The 19,065-nt window shown below is 43.7% G+C and overlaps 3 protein-coding genes across 8 annotated transcripts in view; 1 reads left to right on the top strand and 2 right to left on the bottom strand.

The window, feature by feature from the left end:
* Positions 1–86: 86 nt before the first annotated feature.
* LOC128753635 (nocturnin-like) lies at positions 87–11,330 on the bottom strand. 3 transcript variants are annotated; one of them, XM_053855494.1, is made up of 5 exons: positions 11,170–11,330; positions 3,219–3,331; positions 2,994–3,159; positions 1,165–1,496; positions 87–1,096 (listed from the first exon to the last, which is right to left on the bottom strand). In XM_053855494.1, exons 2-5 carry the CDS (start codon positions 3,321–3,323, stop codon positions 587–589), a joined length of 1,113 nt encoding a protein of 370 aa, XP_053711469.1. In that variant the 5' UTR covers positions 3,324–3,331; positions 11,170–11,330; the 3' UTR covers positions 87–586. The 3 variants fall into 3 exon arrangements, with proteins under 3 accessions (XP_053711469.1, XP_053711468.1, XP_053711467.1); XM_053855493.1 differs by lacking the exon at positions 11,170–11,330 and adding an exon at positions 10,252–10,565; XM_053855492.1 differs by lacking the exon at positions 11,170–11,330 and adding an exon at positions 5,188–5,298.
* Positions 6,232–9,845, bottom strand: LOC128753632 (interaptin-like). Its single transcript, XM_053855486.1, has one exon. The coding sequence runs from the start codon at positions 9,843–9,845 to the stop codon at positions 7,833–7,835; it is 2,013 nt and encodes a 670-aa protein (XP_053711461.1). The 3' UTR covers positions 6,232–7,832.
* LOC128753631 (uncharacterized) overlaps positions 10,937–19,065 on the top strand; it is a 9,684-nt gene continuing 1,555 nt past the window's right edge. Inside the window, exons 1-7 of one of the 4 annotated variants that reach the window (XM_053855483.1) lie at positions 10,937–11,257; positions 11,676–11,771; positions 11,849–12,007; positions 12,978–13,042; positions 13,683–13,840; positions 15,106–15,603; positions 17,473–18,920. In XM_053855483.1, the coding sequence (XP_053711458.1) occupies positions 11,745–11,771; positions 11,849–12,007; positions 12,978–13,042; positions 13,683–13,840; positions 15,106–15,603; positions 17,473–18,920 (2,355 nt within the window). In that variant the 5' untranslated portion in view covers positions 10,937–11,257; positions 11,676–11,744. Of the gene's footprint in view, positions 11,258–11,675; positions 12,008–12,977; positions 13,043–13,682; positions 13,841–15,105; positions 15,604–17,472; positions 18,921–19,065 lie in introns of all 4 variants that reach the window. The other 3 variants (XM_053855485.1, XM_053855484.1, XM_053855482.1) reach the window with 3 other exon arrangements.

The following is a 19,065-nucleotide window of genomic DNA, read 5'->3' as shown; positions in this document are numbered from 1 at the left end:
TGTTTTCCCCCCCCATATTGCTCCACTTTAATCATCCCCTGAAAAAAAGTTCAAGCAGCATTTCACTTCAGTTTCTAAAACCAGTTTAATTTGTCGCAATGTCACATGCTGAACTGCATCAGTGATTCAGAAGCGGTTGAAATGGAAGGCTGAATACAAAAAAAACTTATCAAGAAGGAATTGCAGCTTTCACTTGTGCAACAGCACCCAGTGCTTTTATAAGCCATTGTGTGCGTCTTGACATTAAGCAAGTGTTCGTGACCCGGTTGCTCCCAAGCTACTGTGAAGGTACATGTCTTCTCTGTCATCAAGATTTGTTCTGATAAGTCATTTCAGCATCCTTGGCTTTTCATTACAAGATATTCAAATATAAACACAAGATGAACATTTACACTGAGCTCATTTCCTCTGCAACAGTTCAAATTATTTCTTTTCCTGCTTGCATCGTAATGCATGGTAATGAAGGGACCTCCGTTATCTCAAAGTGGGTTTTGCACAACCCACGAGCACTTGCGTTACGTTTGTACAACAAACACTGATTCAGAAGGTTTGACTTCCTTGACTGTCTAATTACAGGTGCTTGTTCTCAGAAGCTTTCTGCTGAATCTCCACAGAAGCTGAAGTCACACACCAGAGATAGGTGGTCAGATGGGTAGGAGAAGGAGGGAAGTCGGTTTGGCCCGATCTGGTCTTCAGTCGGCAGGTCCAGCACGGCGTTCACTTGCAGTGTGTTCTGAGTGTACCAGATGTAGTCGAGAGTGTTGCAGCACTCCCCAGTAGGGCGAATCTTCCATGTCGTGTAGCGAGGTTCAGTCAGCCCATCTTTGCTGAGTTTCTTGTAGGCCGAGTCCAGTCCCAGAGGACAGGTGCTGAAGTGGCGGTACACCTCCTCAGAGGGAACTGCATTGAAATCTCCACATATGAGCAGAGGGGTGTCTTTACCATGTTTTTGGAGCACATTTTGGATTTGACGCAGAAGGTCTGCTCCTTGAGAACTGCGGAGCCACTCCCACCCGGCACGGGCCTTCAGGTGAGTCACAGCCACACAGACACACCTGCCTGTTGTCCGACAGCGCAGCACCATCACCACAGCCACCTGTCGGAAGAAGACTCCAGGGTCACAAGAAAAGATTCTCTGTATGATCTCGTTCTCACTCGACCTACCTGATTGGTCGGGATTCTCATGGCACACAGCCGGGTGTTCACACGTTCCACAAACTCAAATCGAGACTCGTCAAAGAAGAGTGCGCAGCCGTCTGGCCCGTTGTTGCCCTCCACATCCAAACATGGGGACCATGGCTTGGGACAGAAAGTGCTGCTATAGCCTAGTTGGGTCAGGACAGGCTGCAAAGTGTCATAGTAGTGGTCTACTTCCTGCAGACATAGGATGTGAGGTCGGTAGGTGAGTATCTCCTCGAGGATCAGGTACTTCCTCCGAGACCAGCTGAGAGCCTCAACAGAACAGTGGACGAAGCAGTCCAGACCTTCGCCCAGAGCTGCAGACAGAGGATCACAAGGCTTAGAGGAGAATTCCTTTTTCTGAAAGTGTGAACCTGATGACTAGGGATAGGCGACATGGACAAAAAAATTATCACGATTAATACATTTTCATTCTATTCCATGTGTTGGACACACTACAGTCTCTCTTGAAACCGTTTTATGATGAAACTTTTTAGTGGAGTTTGTCTCTAACATTATCATTTGTTCATGTTTAAATATAATAGCTAACTAAGTGTAGAGATGAGAAATCCAATGTTTCACTTCTCTTATTTTCTGATTTTAGTTTCTGACAGACTGCTCTGACAGTTTTATTTAAGGGTTAAATTGAGCCGTCTGTCTGCTGTATCTCATGTCTCTTAAACAGTTGACTTTAACTATGGACCCGTCTGGACACATTTCCTAGATGGTACTGAAGAAATATTAGAAATAATGTGAATAAATTATCATTCAGTCATGTTCTATTCTTGAAATCATTATACAAACAGTCAGTCCTTTGTGTAGTGTTATGAAAAACCTTTTCAAATGAAATGGTTGTTTTTCATCGCCTTATTGAAGATTGGGGGACGCAGAAGAGGACGCTGCCACCAACACCGGAGTGGATGTCCATCAAATATTTAACTACCTTACTGCAACCTCTTGTATCGGCGCTGATAATCTCACTTGGTTTGGTGAAGAAATGGGCCGCCAAAGCGGGCTTTGCCGCCATTTGCAGTGATAGATCGGTAGGTATGAGGATGTTAATGTTAGCCTGGATGCTAGCCGACTGTTCTTTGTTAAGAAGAAATAAAAACATACTGTTGTAGGATTGTAGTATCATGTTGTCGGACACGACAGACCATTTGGGAAGCTAACGTGTGATACGAGAGAAAGTAAACAAATGGAATAGTAGTCCTTGTTACTAAACTGTCCCTGTTGTTCTATCCAACATTGTTTTTAAATAAAGTTCTTTGGTATCCTGGAAATCTATCCACACTTCTTTTCAAGTCGGCTCCGGAGCTCCCTCGGTTCGAAGGGATCATTTCGAGTGGTGAACAGCAAGTGCCCTCAGTTTTATATTATAGTAGTAGTAGTAGTAGTAGTAGTAGTAGTAGTATAGTATTGGGACACACTACACTTCTGCATGAACGCGGGTGAGAAATGAGACAGTCTAAATCTACGACCGTGAATCAAAGTCCACCAAACTCAAACTGGAAAGCACGGCGCATCTTCATGGTCTCATTGTATTTGTGTATGGGAGTCCAATGCAACACGTTTCTCTGTGTTTATCAAATTGATCATGAGATGCAGAATTCTCATTCCGGACATTGTTTTTGGCAGTATGTCGTGTACGATAAGTTATTGTCCATCCCTACTGTTGACACAAAACTGAACAGTGTCATATTCCAACTTCAGTTCAGAGATAGAACACTAGTATGATGACACCATTCATTTCTAACAGGACGACCTCTGACTGAAGATGCCAATAGAGGGTCACTACCATTTGTACTTTATACCTTGAGCCAGTATGTTCCACTGCAACACCCTTATCGGATTGTCCTCCACCTTAGATGAAAACACAAACTTCCTCTTGATACGGGACGGTTGGTCACCAAGGGCCTCCTCACACTGGCGCAGCACAGTGACCGGATCAAGGGACCTGGAAGGGGCCCCATTGCACTCCTGCAAAGTCACATGTTCAGGTCAGATGGTGGCTGTCAAGAACATGCGGAAGTGGTCACCTTGCAGAGATCTGGATCCAGATTTGTGTTCAGGATTGGCTGGCCTTGAGGAGGAGGGTGGCTGCTGCAGAGTGTGCTGTGCAGTCTGGTGGCGCCTCCTCCCATGAGACACACTGAGATGCAGACAGAGATAACAGGCATCAGTTGGTTCTCCCAACAAGACTTGAAGCCCATCGGATTAGACTGGCTCACATGCATAAGCAGCCACTGTCCTAGCTCAACCCTGTTTGTCGCATCAACATGTAGGGCAGTGACCCACTGGACCAGTTCGCAAACAATGGAGAAGTTATAAATCAATAACCATAAAAATCATTAGGACACACAACCGTAAAAACTGACATGATAGGGGAATTATGAATGTTTCACAACTGGGGAACAGAACTTGTCATTCCACAGCAAGGATGAGAGATCAACAACATTCTCGACACACGTCATGTATAAAAAGGCTAACGGTGGCCTGACATGACAAAGCGTAGGCCATGATACTGACAGCCCTGACGATGAAACCTGTGTGATCGAAATAATGAGGACAACAGCAGCTTAACTTATTCAGAATTACAGTGAGACTGACTGGGATTCTTTTTCTGTAACAACTAGAAAAGACCCGACAATGAGGAAGACACATTTGCAAGTAAATATTTGTTTCACATTATTACTAAATAGTCTATGTACTGGAACAAATAAAAAGTACATGCGGAAAGAATCGATTATGTTTTTGAGTTATCATTAAATCATTACATTAAAAGTTTACATTTTTTGCCTTAGAATGACGTCTTGTACAGGTACCAAAGTCAAAAAGGAGGTCAAGTTTGTTGTCGTACACAGATGTACACACACGTTTCTATCCTTGTGGGGACATTGTGAGGTTTCTCATTGACATAACGCTTTCTCCAGCCTCTTTCCCTAAACCTAAACATGACTATGAATTAAACTTAATCCTAATTGTAATGACTCAGCAATTTTGAAATCTTCACTTACCCTCGTGGGGTCCAGCCAAAAGTCATATGGTCCTCACAAGGATAGTATTTTGTCAAGAATTGGTCCCCACAAAGTAGGATAAACAAGAGCACACACACACACGTTTATATTGCTACCCCTGTGGGGACATTGTGAGGTTTCCCATTGCCATAATGCTTCCCCCAGACTCTCACCCTTAACTTAACCCTCCAAAACACATGGATGACCTTAACCAGGACTCTGAACCAAACTGAAACCTATGACCCAGTTATTTTGAAGTCTCCATCCTCAAATTGAGGTTTGGACCTGTGGGGACAGGCAAAAGGTCCCACAAGGATAGTGTTTTATCAAGAACTGGACCCCACGAGGCAGTATAAACAAGCCCACACACGCACACACACCATCTGTTCCACCAGCATGTGACCAATGATAATTTACATGCGGTTTCAAGAACCAACAGGGTCAGACCAAACTAGGTCACTGTCAGTTATCGGACCAATCAAAATTTACAACTATTGCTATTACTGGATTTTCACTACACTTATTTTACAGGTTAACAATGAATCTGAGAGTTGGAATGCGTACAATTACAAGGGAAAACAAAGCCACCAAAAACTAAATCACATGTTGCTGAGATGAGCACCACTTGATTCACTCAGAATAGACTCTATGATCCATACATCACAGAAAATACACAGATATTTCCAGACAGATAAATATTCTGAATGTGAAGCAGCCAGTGGAAACACTTGGGATTTGTTCCACTAACTTGAGTTAACTCCTGTGGTTTATGTAAAAAAAAAAAAAAAAAAAAAAAAAAGAAAAAAAAAAGAAAAGAAACAAGTGAGCACTGCTACATGACCATCCAAGTGAGTCACTGTCATGTTTTCATACATGCATGTTTTCGTAATAGTTAGAACAAAGCCATTCAAAACAGAAGCAGCTACAGTGAATGGTAGTCCATTCACTAACATCTTCTCTCATAGTCTAACCTACTAATTCTGCTTCTTACCCATCGTGTCCATCACTGGACTACAGAGAAGTGTCCTAGGGGTCTTCTAGTCTCCCTGTCGTATGAGATCGCTGCGGCAGTAAATGTGAATCTGAGCTGCATGGTCTGCCTCTATTAAGCCTCTGGTTGACGGAAGAGAGAGAGGGGGAGTGGACGTCACTGTGGGCTGGTCACACGTGCATGACACACACACACACACACACACACACACACACACACACACACACACACACACACACACACACACACACACACACACACACACACACACACACACACACACACACACACACACACACACACACACACACACACACACACACACACACACACACACACACACACACACACACACACACACAGTGTGTATGCACAATTGTAATGACTTAAATACTACATTGATTTTCCACCACTGTGACACACACATTCTGCAATGACTTCCTGTTCATGTGTGCTGAAATATCCTATTGCATCAAGGGCCTATGTTAATACGAATGCAAATCAGGCCTTCAGCAATTCATTAGAGTATTCTGCCGATAGACCAAGCGATGGCTCAAAAAAAAGAAACAAAAAAAAACCTCTATGGATATACATTAGATATAACATTACACAGTGTAAAAACAGTTCATGTAAACGTATATTAAGAAAGAAACAACCACACAGCTCTTCAAACTCGTTTTCATCCCAACACTTCTCAGTCATGCCAAATGGAAATAGGAGAAGTAAAGACCATGAAGAATGACCGTCGAGAGTGGATGCTGGAGGACTGCAACCAAATGAAACTCATTTCCTCCCATGAATTCTCTAATCAAAGAGACCAGACAAGATCACCATCTTGGAAAACGACTTTCCTCACTTCCTCCTAACTACGTGCCGAGCATTTTGTCCATTAAATAGTTATAAATTGGTGTGGAAATCAGTTACACATTAACTTGTGACGATTGGAACTGGAAAGGGGAACTTCCTCATGATAAACATCTAAACATCATCTAAACAACCCCACATAGACAACGCATAATGAATTAGAGACGTTACTGAGAAGCACTTCAGTACAAAAGGAGGATACACATGAAGACATGGAAGAAGGATTTAACACTGGCTGTTTTCAAGATGCACAAAACAAAAGACAGAAAGACGCTGTATAGCAATGACAATGTGTCAGCTGCGACACAGAAAAAGGATGAAAAATAAGTGGAGTTAGTTGGAGGCAATATTGGAGGCCGTTTGTGGTAATGTTTTGGTTCCATTTTTACATTCCATATTTGTTCTCTTTGGTGCGCAGAACTCTAGCTGACACAATGAACTTCGAACCAAAGCAGAAGCTCCACCCTGAAACAAGGTGGTCTGACTTATTTTTCAAGGGAAAACCATCGACTCCCTCTCTTATTAATATCAATATAACCTCTCATCAACACATTTGTGGATCTTCCCAACGGCTAAGCTCATTTCATCACAGTAACGGTTTGTTAGAGATCCTATACATGTAAACATGCGAACCAGATCCACAAATCCATGGATTTTTTAGTCTTTTAATAGTATGGTTCAATAGCAACTCCGCTTTGTCATTGTTTTAGGAAGTTCAGGTGAAACAACAGCAGCCCAGATAACCAAACGAATCTGGGAAAAAAAATGTATTGGATTGCAAGGAATAGTGTGATGCAAAAACAATGCGTACACAAAATGTGCCAAATAATATAATAAGACTCAGAAAAGATTAATCAGATCAGAGAACCCAAAGTACATTGGGTCTAACCTAATGTTCTCTCAAACGCTACAATTTTCACAGAAATCCACAAAAGTCTGAAGAGTCCTACCTGCTGGGTTACATCGTACAGTAGAAACATGTCAAAAAAAAAAAAAAAAAGAAAAACCTTTCGTAAAACAAAAGCTAGAATTAAAAAGTTAGAGTGGAAATGCCTTTATGCTTTAAAGTTGGACTTATGCACATATCGACAAAACAACTTGGAAATTTTGCACAACTTAATGAAACCTAGTCTTCATTCTCAAAACCCGGACAGATTGAGTTCAGTTATCCAATAATAATAAAATTAATTAATCACAACAAAGCATACATCTCTGAACAATAAATCAATCATCATTCAGAGAAATAAAAAAAGAAAAAAATGTAGGTAACCACAAACACGTGCACACGCACAAGTTTGTCTTCCTGTCTTAGTGACTACCAATACATTGACATAACCCTTTTCCCAGCATCTCCCCTTAACCTAACCATCTAAAACAAACTGATTGAGACTGAAACTGAAATTTAACCTTTACTCTGTACCAAACTAAAACCCAATTATAATAACCCAGCTATTTTGTAGTTTTAACCCTCAAACTGAGGCTTGACAAAGTGAGGGTTGTTCTCTGTTGATTAAAAACTCATACAGGTTCTCACAAAGATAGAAGTACAAGTACACACACACACACACAAAATCTAAAAACAACATGAAGATAGACAGCTGGACGCACAGATGGGTGGACAGAAAAAATAAAATAAAACAAACGAAATACTTGATATACATAAATGAAGAACATCAACTCTGCCCAGGGTTCACCCAAGTTCTCCCTTGGGATTCAAACACTTGTTGATTGAGGTGGGATGTCAAGTTTCCTGAGAAGGTCTCCACGAGACCTTAAATGGTTCAAAGCATCATCAAAGCATGATCCTTAATCCACACAGCCTGTACTCCCTTCATTACTTCATGCATGTCCTGATGGAATTGCTGCCTCGTTCTCTTGTAAGAGTCCACGCGCTGTTTAGAGTGTCTGACCTCCTCTGTCATCTTCCATATATGCAGACGAGTCAGTTGGTTTTCCTTCCTCGCCCGCTCCAGTTGAACTTCATAATTATAGAGGGTCACCTCCACTTGTTTCAGCTCAGCGGCCTGTTGGTAAAGTCTATGCAAGTGAGTTGCTCTCACATTGTCCAGTTCAACCTTTGCCTTCTTTTGGTGTTTCAACACCAAGCTTGTTTTCTCCTTCAGCCTCTGAGCAGACGCCTCAAGACCATCTTTTCTGCTCTTTAATTCCAAAGAGAACCTCAGTAGATCATTGTGCCAGGATCGCAGCTTAGAGCACTCTGCTTCCATTTCCATCAAAATTTTTTCCTTCTCCTCCAACAGTTTCAGCTTGTCAGAGATATTCCTGGCGATAATTTCTCTCTCTGTTTTACACTTCATGTTCTCCTGGATGGTTGTTTGTTGCAACTGCTTGTACTCCCGCTCACACAATGTCATGTGTCTGAGTAGTTGGTCAGGGTGAGCATACGTGGGGTGCAAGTTCAAGAATTCCGCCTCCTCGTGTTGCAGCACTGTGAATCTGTTCTTCATTCCGCTGGTATCTGAGGAGATCAAGGTCACCTGTCGCTCCTGATCTATCTTTGCCTGGTCCAAGAGTTGTGTGAGCTTCTGCTTTTCCTCCTCAAGACTTCTGATTTTTTGGTTCTCCATGTCCACATGCCCACGCTGCTCTTTCAGATCCTTCTCCAGCGTGACACTGGTGACAGTGTCAGCTTTAAGAAGGTCCCTGATTTTACCATCCAATTCGCTGGCCTCCTTTTTGTGTTTGTTGTTGGATGCCAGGCAGCCATCCAGCTGCAACTGGGACTCCTCCAGTTGTTGCATTATGTGCAATTGCTCCAACGTAACTTTACTCTCTTCCTCATGTTGAAGCTGCAACACCTCTAATGTCTGAGCAGCTGAATCTTGGAATGGCAGTCTCAAACTTTTCTCTCTCACAATCAAGCCCTCTAACTTCTCGAGTTCCTCTCTACCAACCTGGAGAGCAGTTTTGAAACCATGTTCTATACTGGAAAATTCATTCATCAAACCTTCATGTTCCAGCTTCAGCTGATTTTGCTTTTGTATCTCCACTCTCAATTGTTCCTCACACTGGCGGAGGGCCACTGCCTTTTCATGCACATCACTCTTCAGCCGAGCCATGAGAACCATGAACTCACCCAGGCGGTTAGTAGTATCTAGTTTCTTTTGATTAACTCCGTCCAAAATGCCACCCTTGATGAGGAGGACATCTTTCTGCTGCATTACCTTCTCCTTAGTCAAATGGGTAGCTCTGTGCAGTTCGTCTCTATCGACCAAGAGGTTTTCTCTTTCCATTTGAAAATTACTCTGCAGTTTTACTCTGTCTTCAGTTACCACAGCTGTGTAGCACTTCAGTTTCTCTGTCTGCTTCAATGTAAGGTCCAGTTTCATCTGAAAGTTGTGTTTACTTGTGAATCGATCCTGTAAACCAGTTGTTAATTTTCTCTGCTCACCCTTCAAGTCCTCTAGCTGTAGTTGTAGATCATCATTCTGACTCATGATAGTTTCTTGGATCTTCACTAGCTCCTTTCGTCTTTCACAGAGGGAGTCCAAATATTTACCAAGTGTGTCGGTCTCCTGTTGACTCATCTGCTCTTTGACAGTGACGATATGACTTCTCAACTCGTTGTTTTCAGCAATCTGGACCTGCACACGCTGGTTGGCTGCACACCTGACTGCCTCCAGCTCAGTGAGGGCGGCAGATATGCCCTCCAGGTGAACGCTTGCTTCAGGTGAGAAGATAAAGTGTAGGTCTTTCAGCTGCTTTTCCAGCTCCCTCACATGTGCCAGAGCAATGAGAACTGCCGACGACTCAGGAAGGAGACAACAGGTCATGTTGTAGGTCCACAGTTCGACCACAAACTACCGCTGCAGTTGAGTTGGGTCGCCCAGGTAACAAGCTTCCCACCACAGCGGAAGGTAGGAGCACTACGGGTGACCAGCATGGCCACAAAACAGCAACAAGACAAACGAATACAATTCCGTTTATCTGACGTAAGTCATTGCTCGCTTTGGCGTCATTTCACCGAACGTTTAGCGTAACATTGGTACGGAAGTCAGTATTTGGCTTGACCACATGATGTTACTTTGGGGAGTTTGCATTGTTAGCAGCTGCTAGTACAGTGACCACCTACTGTCGCCTGGCGAGCACAATTAGATATTAACAGTTGTTGTAGTAGGCGCTTCCCAATTCAACACGATAAACAACACGTTATCAGAGTATTCAAATGGAATCACATACCTGCTGCACGTGACCACTGCTATATCCGAAAGCCTCGGCGTTAGATATGAATGAGGAGCGTTCAACGAAAAATCCTACAGCGACGGTGGAATTTGGGTTGCCACTTTGTTATCCCCCCAAACAGGTGTTGCCTCAGTTTTGATATCATTTCCGAGAAATTGCACAACGGACTCAAACAATTGTTGAGCGAAATTGTATATTAAACTTGCCTTCCATGCTCCAGTTAAGCACATACTAAAAATAAAAAATGGCATCAAATCCGGTCGGATAATACGACGATATCGATGGCGTGCTTTGTTAGATTTAAAAGCACGTTGTCTTACGTAGAGCTGCATACTCACATGGGCATATTTAATATATATTGATGAATGATTTCAGAAATGTAGTTAGATTTGCATTTGATCACTATGTATAGCGATTACGTTGGGTTGAGGAAAAAAACGTAAACAACCCAACTTGGCAACCCAATGCTGTCGCAGCACGCTGTCAATGTCGGCTAATGATGACGTAAAGACATAGAAACATATTATCTAGATATCCACTCATACCTATTTTGTAATTATCCCATGCATTCTTCGAAAAAAAGACCACTACAAATAAAATTATATGAGAATCCATGTACCAAATAATCCACCGACTGATCCCCATTCTGGATCTGGTGTTAATTTAAATCAAAGCGTAACTGCAGTGTCTATTCTACCCTGCTTAGAGCTAGGCCTTGTGCAGGTCCAGAGCCTGGGGTCCGGAAGGATCATCGATACAAACATGGACCTGGTAAGCAAACCCAGAGGCAAGTCCCTCGTTTGGCTATATTTTGGGTTGAAAGCAGACGAGAGAGGACGCCCATTAAATAGCGGCGAAGCCATATGTCGGTTGTGTAGAAAAATCGTGTTGGCAAAAGGCGGAAATACAACCAACCTGAGAAGTCATCTGAAACGTCGACATCGTGCAGATTTCTTCGAAGGCAGTCTGTCCACGACTCCTGGGGCTCTATTAGATACTCACGGTGAGATGTGTTTGACTATCCTTCCCAACTGCACGTTTCAAGTTGATCCCTGGACTGAGATTCTGTCAGTTTTACCTTCCTTTTCGATCCGACCTGTAAAGTCTTCGCCCAATGCCACTGCTTAGCACGTGTTTTACTCTCAGTGGATTTCAAAATTGATGATGATCGTTATTATCATTCACATTGACATTGAATTGCAAATGTAATTCGTGTCATATTAATTGGAAAGACATGATGCAAAGTCGTTGTTTGCGTTATGTATTGAATAATTTTGGGATTACCCTCGATTACAAAATCGGTCAAATTGCAATCTACTTAAGTCTGGCACAAATGAATAAATACAATGCAATAAAAATAACACTAATATATGTGGATTGAGCATAGTTTGCTGCTTGATTGAACAGTACATTTCTTGCAGGTTTGGATTTAAACAGTGAAGACTATTTTGAAGACACTTCTCTACTTCAGCCAGTCTCCAACCAGAACTATGTCCCAGATGCCGTGTTGCCACCTGGTGAGCCTTGGCTGCATGGTGGCCCCTCCAGAGCTGTTTTGTCGCTGCCCTCCTGCCTTGGGCTTTGTGGTGTACAGGGGTCTGGAACCTCAGCTGCTGGACCATCTTGTGTGGAGCAAATGCAAGAAATCAAAGTGTTTGCCAAATGTCATCTCCAGCAAGGAGTGATTTTTGGACCTTACATAGGAGAGGTTTGCCGGACACAGATGCCCTCTTGCCTGAAATATGCCTGGGCGGTGAGTCAACCAAAAGTCCTTCATGTTACGATGGAGCCAACCTTAGAATATATAACTTATAGTGTACCTACCTTGTTGAACAAGCAGGTATTGAAAGTGAGCAGAGCAGTGTCCATGGCACTTGAAGCCATGCAACCTGACTGTGATGTGCCATGATGTCATCACTGTCACCTGTTATCTCCACCATATTTTGTGATGCACGTGTCAAACAGTTTCTCTGTATTTGTGGGATAAATCTGGCTGCAAATGTATAAATGTGTTTCCCCACCACTTCTTGGCAAATTCCACAGTTATCATTTATTAAAAATAAACCATGCAGTTGCTAGTTATCAATAATATCATACGTGGTACTGGAACTTGAAAGAGTTCCAAATTATTTTTTTTATCTTTTTTTTTAGTTTAACGTGAGATTTTTTTTAATATCACTCTTGTTTGTGGTCCTTAGTGATCACAATTTGAATCAGATTGATGCATTGTGCTAACTGTGAAATGGCACTCTCTGTTGGTTGCAGGACTGAGCTAATGTACACAAACCTCTGCCACCCATCTGCTAATGGAGCAATACACTGATCTGATGTACTGAGCCATTTCGGAACACTGTGTCAATAATAATACTGTTGTCTGAGTGTATTTGTGCAACAAGCAGTGGTCAGATGACAATCCGATGGAATTTGCAAAATGTCGCCTACTTCCATTGTTACTTCTGTGATCACTCCCACGCATTATCATTTGTAAACTTGCGCACTTCATTTGCTTTCCTGTATATTTAATTGGGAAAATTCATTTGCTACAGTAGTGAAATGTAAAACCAGCAAAATCTGATAAAGAACCGCTTCCTGAATTGACCAGACATCTCAAAAAGATCTTCCCACACTAGGCTACAACAGTGAACTTTCTTCCCATTTTAAGGCTGGCTGTCCACTTTGACAATCTCAATGGATGTCATTGGTTCTGTGTTTTGCCGTTTCAGATCAGGGACGACGCCTCGTTTGTTTACGTGGACGCCTCTGATGAAGATAAATCCAACTGGATGAGGTGAAATTTTGATCATGTCTCACCACTGCTGTTGGCGCTAGACTCCAACTTGAGCTGCTTATTTCCATACACCATTCATCAGTATCGTCACCACTCTGCTGGTTATCAGTTTTCTATTGTGGCTTCCATGGTTTAGTTTGAAGGTGGCCTGACTTCATCAGCCTAAACTTAATGGTCACAAGAGGTGGTTGTGTGAAGCCGTGGTCTTGGGCCTTAAATAGACTGCCTCTCACTTTGTCCTAGTACGTCTCTCTTGTTATTTCATAGGGCGTGTTGATATGGCGTGAAAATAAAAGCTGTGATTTATTTTTATCACTTGCTCCTCGTCTGTTGCTTCAAACCCAAAACAACTCCAAACTACTCCTTTCCTTGGAACAAACTTGTCACTCGCGTTAGTGGGAGCTACGTTGCTTTGAGAGCCAGAAGAGTTTTTTAGCTTTAAAATTGTCCACAACAAGAAACTGGAATACACTGATCTATCACCCAGGCAATGTGGTTATTGCGTGTGTGCAATTCATCACTACAAGCGACCGTCACAGGGAGGCTTTTATGAAGCTAGTTTTTAAGGTGAAGGGGACTTTTTGTTCTGTTTGCAGTCAACTCGTTGGAATATGTTTTTGGATTCATGTCTTTCCCGCAGGTTTGTCTCATACACCAGCAGTGAGGAGGATCAGAACCTGGTCGTCTTCCAGTTCTACCGTCGTATCTACTACAGAGTGTCGCAGCCTATTGCTGAGGGAACACAGCTTCGGGTCTGGATTGGAAAGGACTATGCCTCCCTCCTGGGCCTGGGGATGGGTGAGACTGGATTCATTTGTCGTCTACTGTCCGACTGTTTTCCATTACAATTCATTTTAGAGTTGAGCAAATCCCTACACAGCATAACACTCATGTGCTGGATCTGTACCCTCTCAGCTCTCTAATGGCCTCACTGGAACAAATCAGACTGTCGGAAGGCATTTTTTACTTTCATTAACCAGCTGCTTTTCATACAAACCAAATTTGATGACTATATACACTGCTCAAAAAAATAAAGGGAACACTTAAGCAACACAATGTAACTCCAATTCAACCACACTTTTGTGAAATCAAACTGTCCACTTAGGAAGCAACAGTGATTGACAATCAATTTCACACGCTGTTGTGCAAATGGAGTAGACAACAGGTGGAAATGAAGACACACCCAATACAGGAGTGGTTCTGCAGGTGGTGAGCACAGACCACTTCTCAGTTCTGATGCTGATGGTTGCTTTTGAATGCTGACGGTACTTTCACTCTAGTGGTAGCATCAGACAGAGTCTACAACCCACAGAAGTGGCTCAGGCAGTGCAGCTCATCCAGGATGGCACATCACTGCAAGACCAAGACAGGCAAATTGGCCATTTGCGCCCTTTGCTCCTCACAGATGAAAGCAGGTTCACATGTGTCGGATATGACCGAGTCTGGAGACGCCGTGGAGATCGTTCTGCTTCCTGCAACATCCTTCAACATGACAGGTTTGGCAGTGGGTCAGTAATGGTGAGGCATTTCTTTAGAGGGCTGCACAGCCCTCCATGTGCTCGCCAGAGGTAGCCTGACTGCCATTAGGTACCGAGATGAGATCCACAAGCCCCTCGTGAGACCATATGCTGGTTGGGCCTGGGTTCCTCCTAATGTAAGACAATGCTAGACCTCACGTGGCTGGAGTGTGTCAGCAGTTCCTGCAACACAAAGGCATTGATGTTATGGACTGGCCCGCCCGTTCCCCAGACTTGCACTTCTGGGACATCATGTCTCGCTCCATCCACCAACAGACCGACCTGCTGATGTCAATATTGTTCTCCATGAAAGTCAATTATTAAGATTTATTCCATGATGCAGCTGATACAAAGTTCCAACAGCTAGCACTGGTGTTTCCTTGGGGCAGACCTGGCTGATTCCTTTACACTGTAGCACTCTTGACATTGTAATAAGTAGAGGCTTCTCGTGTCAAATGGTGATGTTCAAGCAGGCAATTGTAGAATGATGGCTGCAGTGATGAAGCGGTTCCTTAGTGTGCTTATCTTTCTTTTGTTGATGCACAGGTGAGAATGTGAAATGCGAACTTGGAGACAAAGAGTCGGTTCTGCGCCTCTTGCAGGACATTCAGCTCATCACCCTCCCAGAGCCCAGCAGCTCCTCTTTGTGGTCTGACTGCAGCCAGTCACAGAGTCCCATGCCAGTTATCAGTGAAGTCTCCACGATGTCCAACTCAGAGACAATTATCGATTCAACTAACATCTCTGCCCTGGTGTCCAGCTCTCACCTGCCGTCTCTGACCTCACACCCATCAGATAAGTATGATTTCATGCCTGGCACTGAGAAACTGGTGAGCACCAACGCCAGAGCGAACAGCTGCTGGTACTTCGTGGGGTTTGAACCGGACCCTGCAGGTCGCCCACTGGACCACAGTTTGGTGGTGTGTAAACTCTGTGGAGATCACTTGAGCTGTACCAAAGGAGCAGACGACATCCAGAACCACTTGATCGCCAAACACCAGATCAGAACCCAGAACAGTGTCAGGGAGCCAAGCCAGGCCAAAGGTGAGGCAAAGAGCAGTCACTCACAAGGTGGTGGCATTTGCTACTCTGTGTCTCTTCTAAGCACTACGTGCTGATCAAAAGTGGGTGTGTCAGATAAAGCCATGTGTTGAAGCTTGTTGAGTGTTTGTGTGAAAGAAATTACCTGATGTGAAAAATGAAGCTTCAGTCTGAGCTCTGGTAATATTGATACTCATTCAGTCACTCAGCATATTTTAGTAAGCAACTTGCCATTTGGTTTTGGGTGGTACAGGTATCAAATTTGAGAGCGTGTGCATGTGCGTGTTTGTGGTGGTTGGTGTGGGCATTGACCTACCTTTTTCGTGATATAATGTGAGTACCTATATGTTTGTTTTTGTTAAAAAAAATCGTATTACTCTTATAAGTGAAATCTTGGATTTATGTAGCTGCAATTATGTTTTTGCACACTCGATGTCAGTAGAGAGCGAAGACAGACCATTTGGTGAACGAAAAAATGTAATAGTTGTACTTTCTTGACGGTTTTAGTGTGCGTTACTAGATTTGGTTATATTCTTTGTAACATTTCATCAGGTGTCACATGCCTAAGACTGGTATATAAAGCTCGACGTCTGCGTATAGTAAGTACAGTATAATAAAGTATAATGACGCATAGCGTCAGCTCAGAACGCTGTGAGGCTTCCGAGGAGCTGCCACGCAATGACGGAATGCGAATGTCTCTACAAAATGTACAGAGTATGTCTGTTTGATTTATACCCATGATCAACCTCTAGGCTCACCTGTCACGTGACCAGTGTGGCAACATCCGGTGAATCGAAAGGCGGGGCTTAAATGGCTCGGATTAATCGGCGTTAAAACAATGCGTTATATAGATATTTGAAGCGCGCGCACCTTGGCTGCATACTCTAAATTTGATGGAGTGCAGTTGCTAATGACAAATTAACGCTAAGTGATGGCCTGTTCTACCGTCGGTGAGTCGAGCGGGATTTGCTGCAGCTGTATCCACCGTCTCTAACAGTTGTGGATGATGGAGGTCGACGACAGGCCGTTGATCGGTCCCTTGGACGGCTTGTTCATGTTCAAAATTCGTTCCGATGGAACAGTGGATAGAGCCGCTGTTCTTTGCACCTTCTGCAGTAAACAGTTCTCGTACCACCGGAGTACTTCCAGCCTCAAGTATCACCTGAAGGCCAAGCACTCTGCTTTTTACCCAAGTGCGAGGCCGAGCAACTACCAGGGCCCATCAGAGTGTGTGGCCCGACGTCCCAATAGTAAGTTGAAGGATTGCGCCGAAAATCCTCTGTTATTGATAAGCATAAATAATTACATGTTACTACGTTATACGTTGTGTTAAAGAGCTCTGCTTCTCTGCCACATGAAAGTTAGTTTGAAGTATCATTATTGAAGTTTTTTTTTTAAATAGAATAGTTGTGTGATGTGTGTTTCCAACATCAGAATCGCTGCAGGTGCAGGCCTTTATTTTGTGACAGTATTTTGTTCTGAACGATTTAAAGGATACAATCTTAAATGATATAAAGGATTCATCATTTTCTAAAGTAAAAAGATTAGCAAGAATATGCAATTTCTTTAGTTATATGCATCCATACATGTGATGTACTGTCACTCATCTCCTGAAATGCATTCACCCACACAATATCTTGGAATTGTGTATGGTTACATTTTTAATGAGCTTGTGTGGGATTTCTCTGGAAAAAAAAACAGGTTTAAAATCTATGACAGTAGAAACAGAGAGGGTTTTCTTCCTTGTTCACAATGAATCATCAGACCTGGTCAGTGGAGTTGTGTGGTGATTTAGTTCTGAAGCTCCATGAATAGTGATGTGGGGGTGGAAGAGATGTATTTGACTCTCACACTGTATTTGAATTGACACAGGTCAACAACGTATGCTTTCAAACCCTGGTGCCCTGATGACTCAGACCATTCTACTACCAGCAAATGTGACGGACGCCATTGCCAACTTCCTTATTCAGGACCTCCATCCTGTGGGTCTGGTGGAAGGAGAGGGCTTCAAACAGTTGATCAACACGCTTCTACCCTCCTACTACAAGTTGCTGCCCTTGCCGTCCCTCCTGGAGGTCTTGCTCAGAGAGCACCATGTGAAGGGCAAGACGGGCCTGGCTCAGTTGCTGAAGAGGAGATCTGACAGCAGAGAAGTCAACATCATGCTGGACCACACCGCTCCAATCGAGGATGAACCCAGAAGACCTGCCAGTGTGAGAGATGTACCCCACTCTGTCACGCTGAGTGTGGATATTTGGAACCATAACTGGCAAGGCAAAGTTGTAAAGTACCTCTCCCTGTGGGCTCATTTCATCGACCCATGCTTTAGTTGTCAGAATCTCACGCTGTCCACTCAGCAGTTAAATGACTGCACCGTGAGCCTGGAGGCAGTGGAAGCCCAAGTGAAGGTTATGGCTCAGGAGTGGGGCATCTCCCAACCAAGTCTGATAGTAGTGGGAGGGGAAGGACGAAACAAGATGCAATTTAGGTCCATAAAAATGGAGAAGGGCAATGAGGCTGCAGAAAGTATCCCTCACCCAAATTCCACGACCTTTCTTGAGAGAGATGACTCGAGGACTCCTGATGAGCAGAGCTGCCACGAACCCGGCCAATCCAGTGAGGCACTTCCCTCTGTGCCATGTTTCTACAGTGCTACTCAAAATTGCATCGATGAAGTGATGACTCACCCGGTCATCTCCAGCACCTTGGCTCACTTCCAGGGTCTCCTTTCCACTTTTGTCCAGTTATCCTCTCAATTTATCGGATTTTATCCCCACAACTTCCAGAACCTTCTGCCCATGCTGACCAAACATGAGCACGCGGAGCTGTTCTCCTGGGCTCACAGCCAGCCCACCTGGAATAACCTCTTTCCTGTGCTCAGTACGGTCACCAAACACAGGACCAGCATATGTGATGCTGTGAAAGAGATTGAAGGTTTTGCTAAAGACAACTGGGAGTCAACCTCATCAAATAGTCACTTCTCCTCCAGCATCATGCCGTCGGGGCTGGTACCGCCTCGTTCGGAGTGGAAGATTCTTGAGGACCTTTGTTTGATTCTCAAACCTCTAGATGTGGCTTGTCGAACCCTTGCCAAGGAGGACCACCCCCGTCTGTGTCTACTCAAACCTATTCTGACTGGCCTCCTCTCCCGCCACCTGGTGTCCAGGTCTGGGGACTCGTCCCCTCTCATGAAGGAGGTGAAGTCAACGATAAGACAGAAGTTAACAAGCTGCTATAACCACCCGGAGATCAACAGGGTTTTGTGTGTGGCCTGTGCGCTGGACCCTCAGTTCCATGGGCTCTTGTTCATGGAGGAAAGGGTGAGTTTGAAGGTCGAAGCTCTCACATTTATGAATAAACTTTTTCAATAGTCTTGTGTCATACTGTACTGAAGGGAATCATGGAATGTAAACTTTGTGACTAGAGATTTAAGTGTGTCTTGGTCAACAATTAGCAGAAAATGTG

This window comes from Synchiropus splendidus, chromosome 2 (genome assembly GCF_027744825.2).
Source record: "Synchiropus splendidus isolate RoL2022-P1 chromosome 2, RoL_Sspl_1.0, whole genome shotgun sequence".
NCBI lineage: Eukaryota > Metazoa > Chordata > Actinopteri > Syngnathiformes > Callionymidae > Synchiropus > Synchiropus splendidus.
Note: the sequence above shows the minus strand (reverse complement) of the source record. Positions and strands in the feature narration are given on the sequence as shown.

Bases quoted from the DNA above. Each gene is read 5' to 3' on its own strand.
- LOC128753635 (XM_053855492.1), bottom strand. The intron at 3,160-3,218 runs GTGACCACTTCC...GTGACTTTGCAG, and splicing joins TGGATCCAGATCTCTGCAAG to GAGTGCAATGGGGCCCCTTC. The intron at 1,097-1,164 runs GTAGGTCGAGTG...TTCTTCCGACAG, and splicing joins TGAGAATCCCGACCAATCAG to GTGGCTGTGGTGATGGTGCT.
- LOC128753632 (XM_053855486.1), bottom strand. From the start codon at position 9,845: ATGACCTGTTGTCTCCTTCCTGAGTCGTCGGCAGTTCTCATTGCTCTG.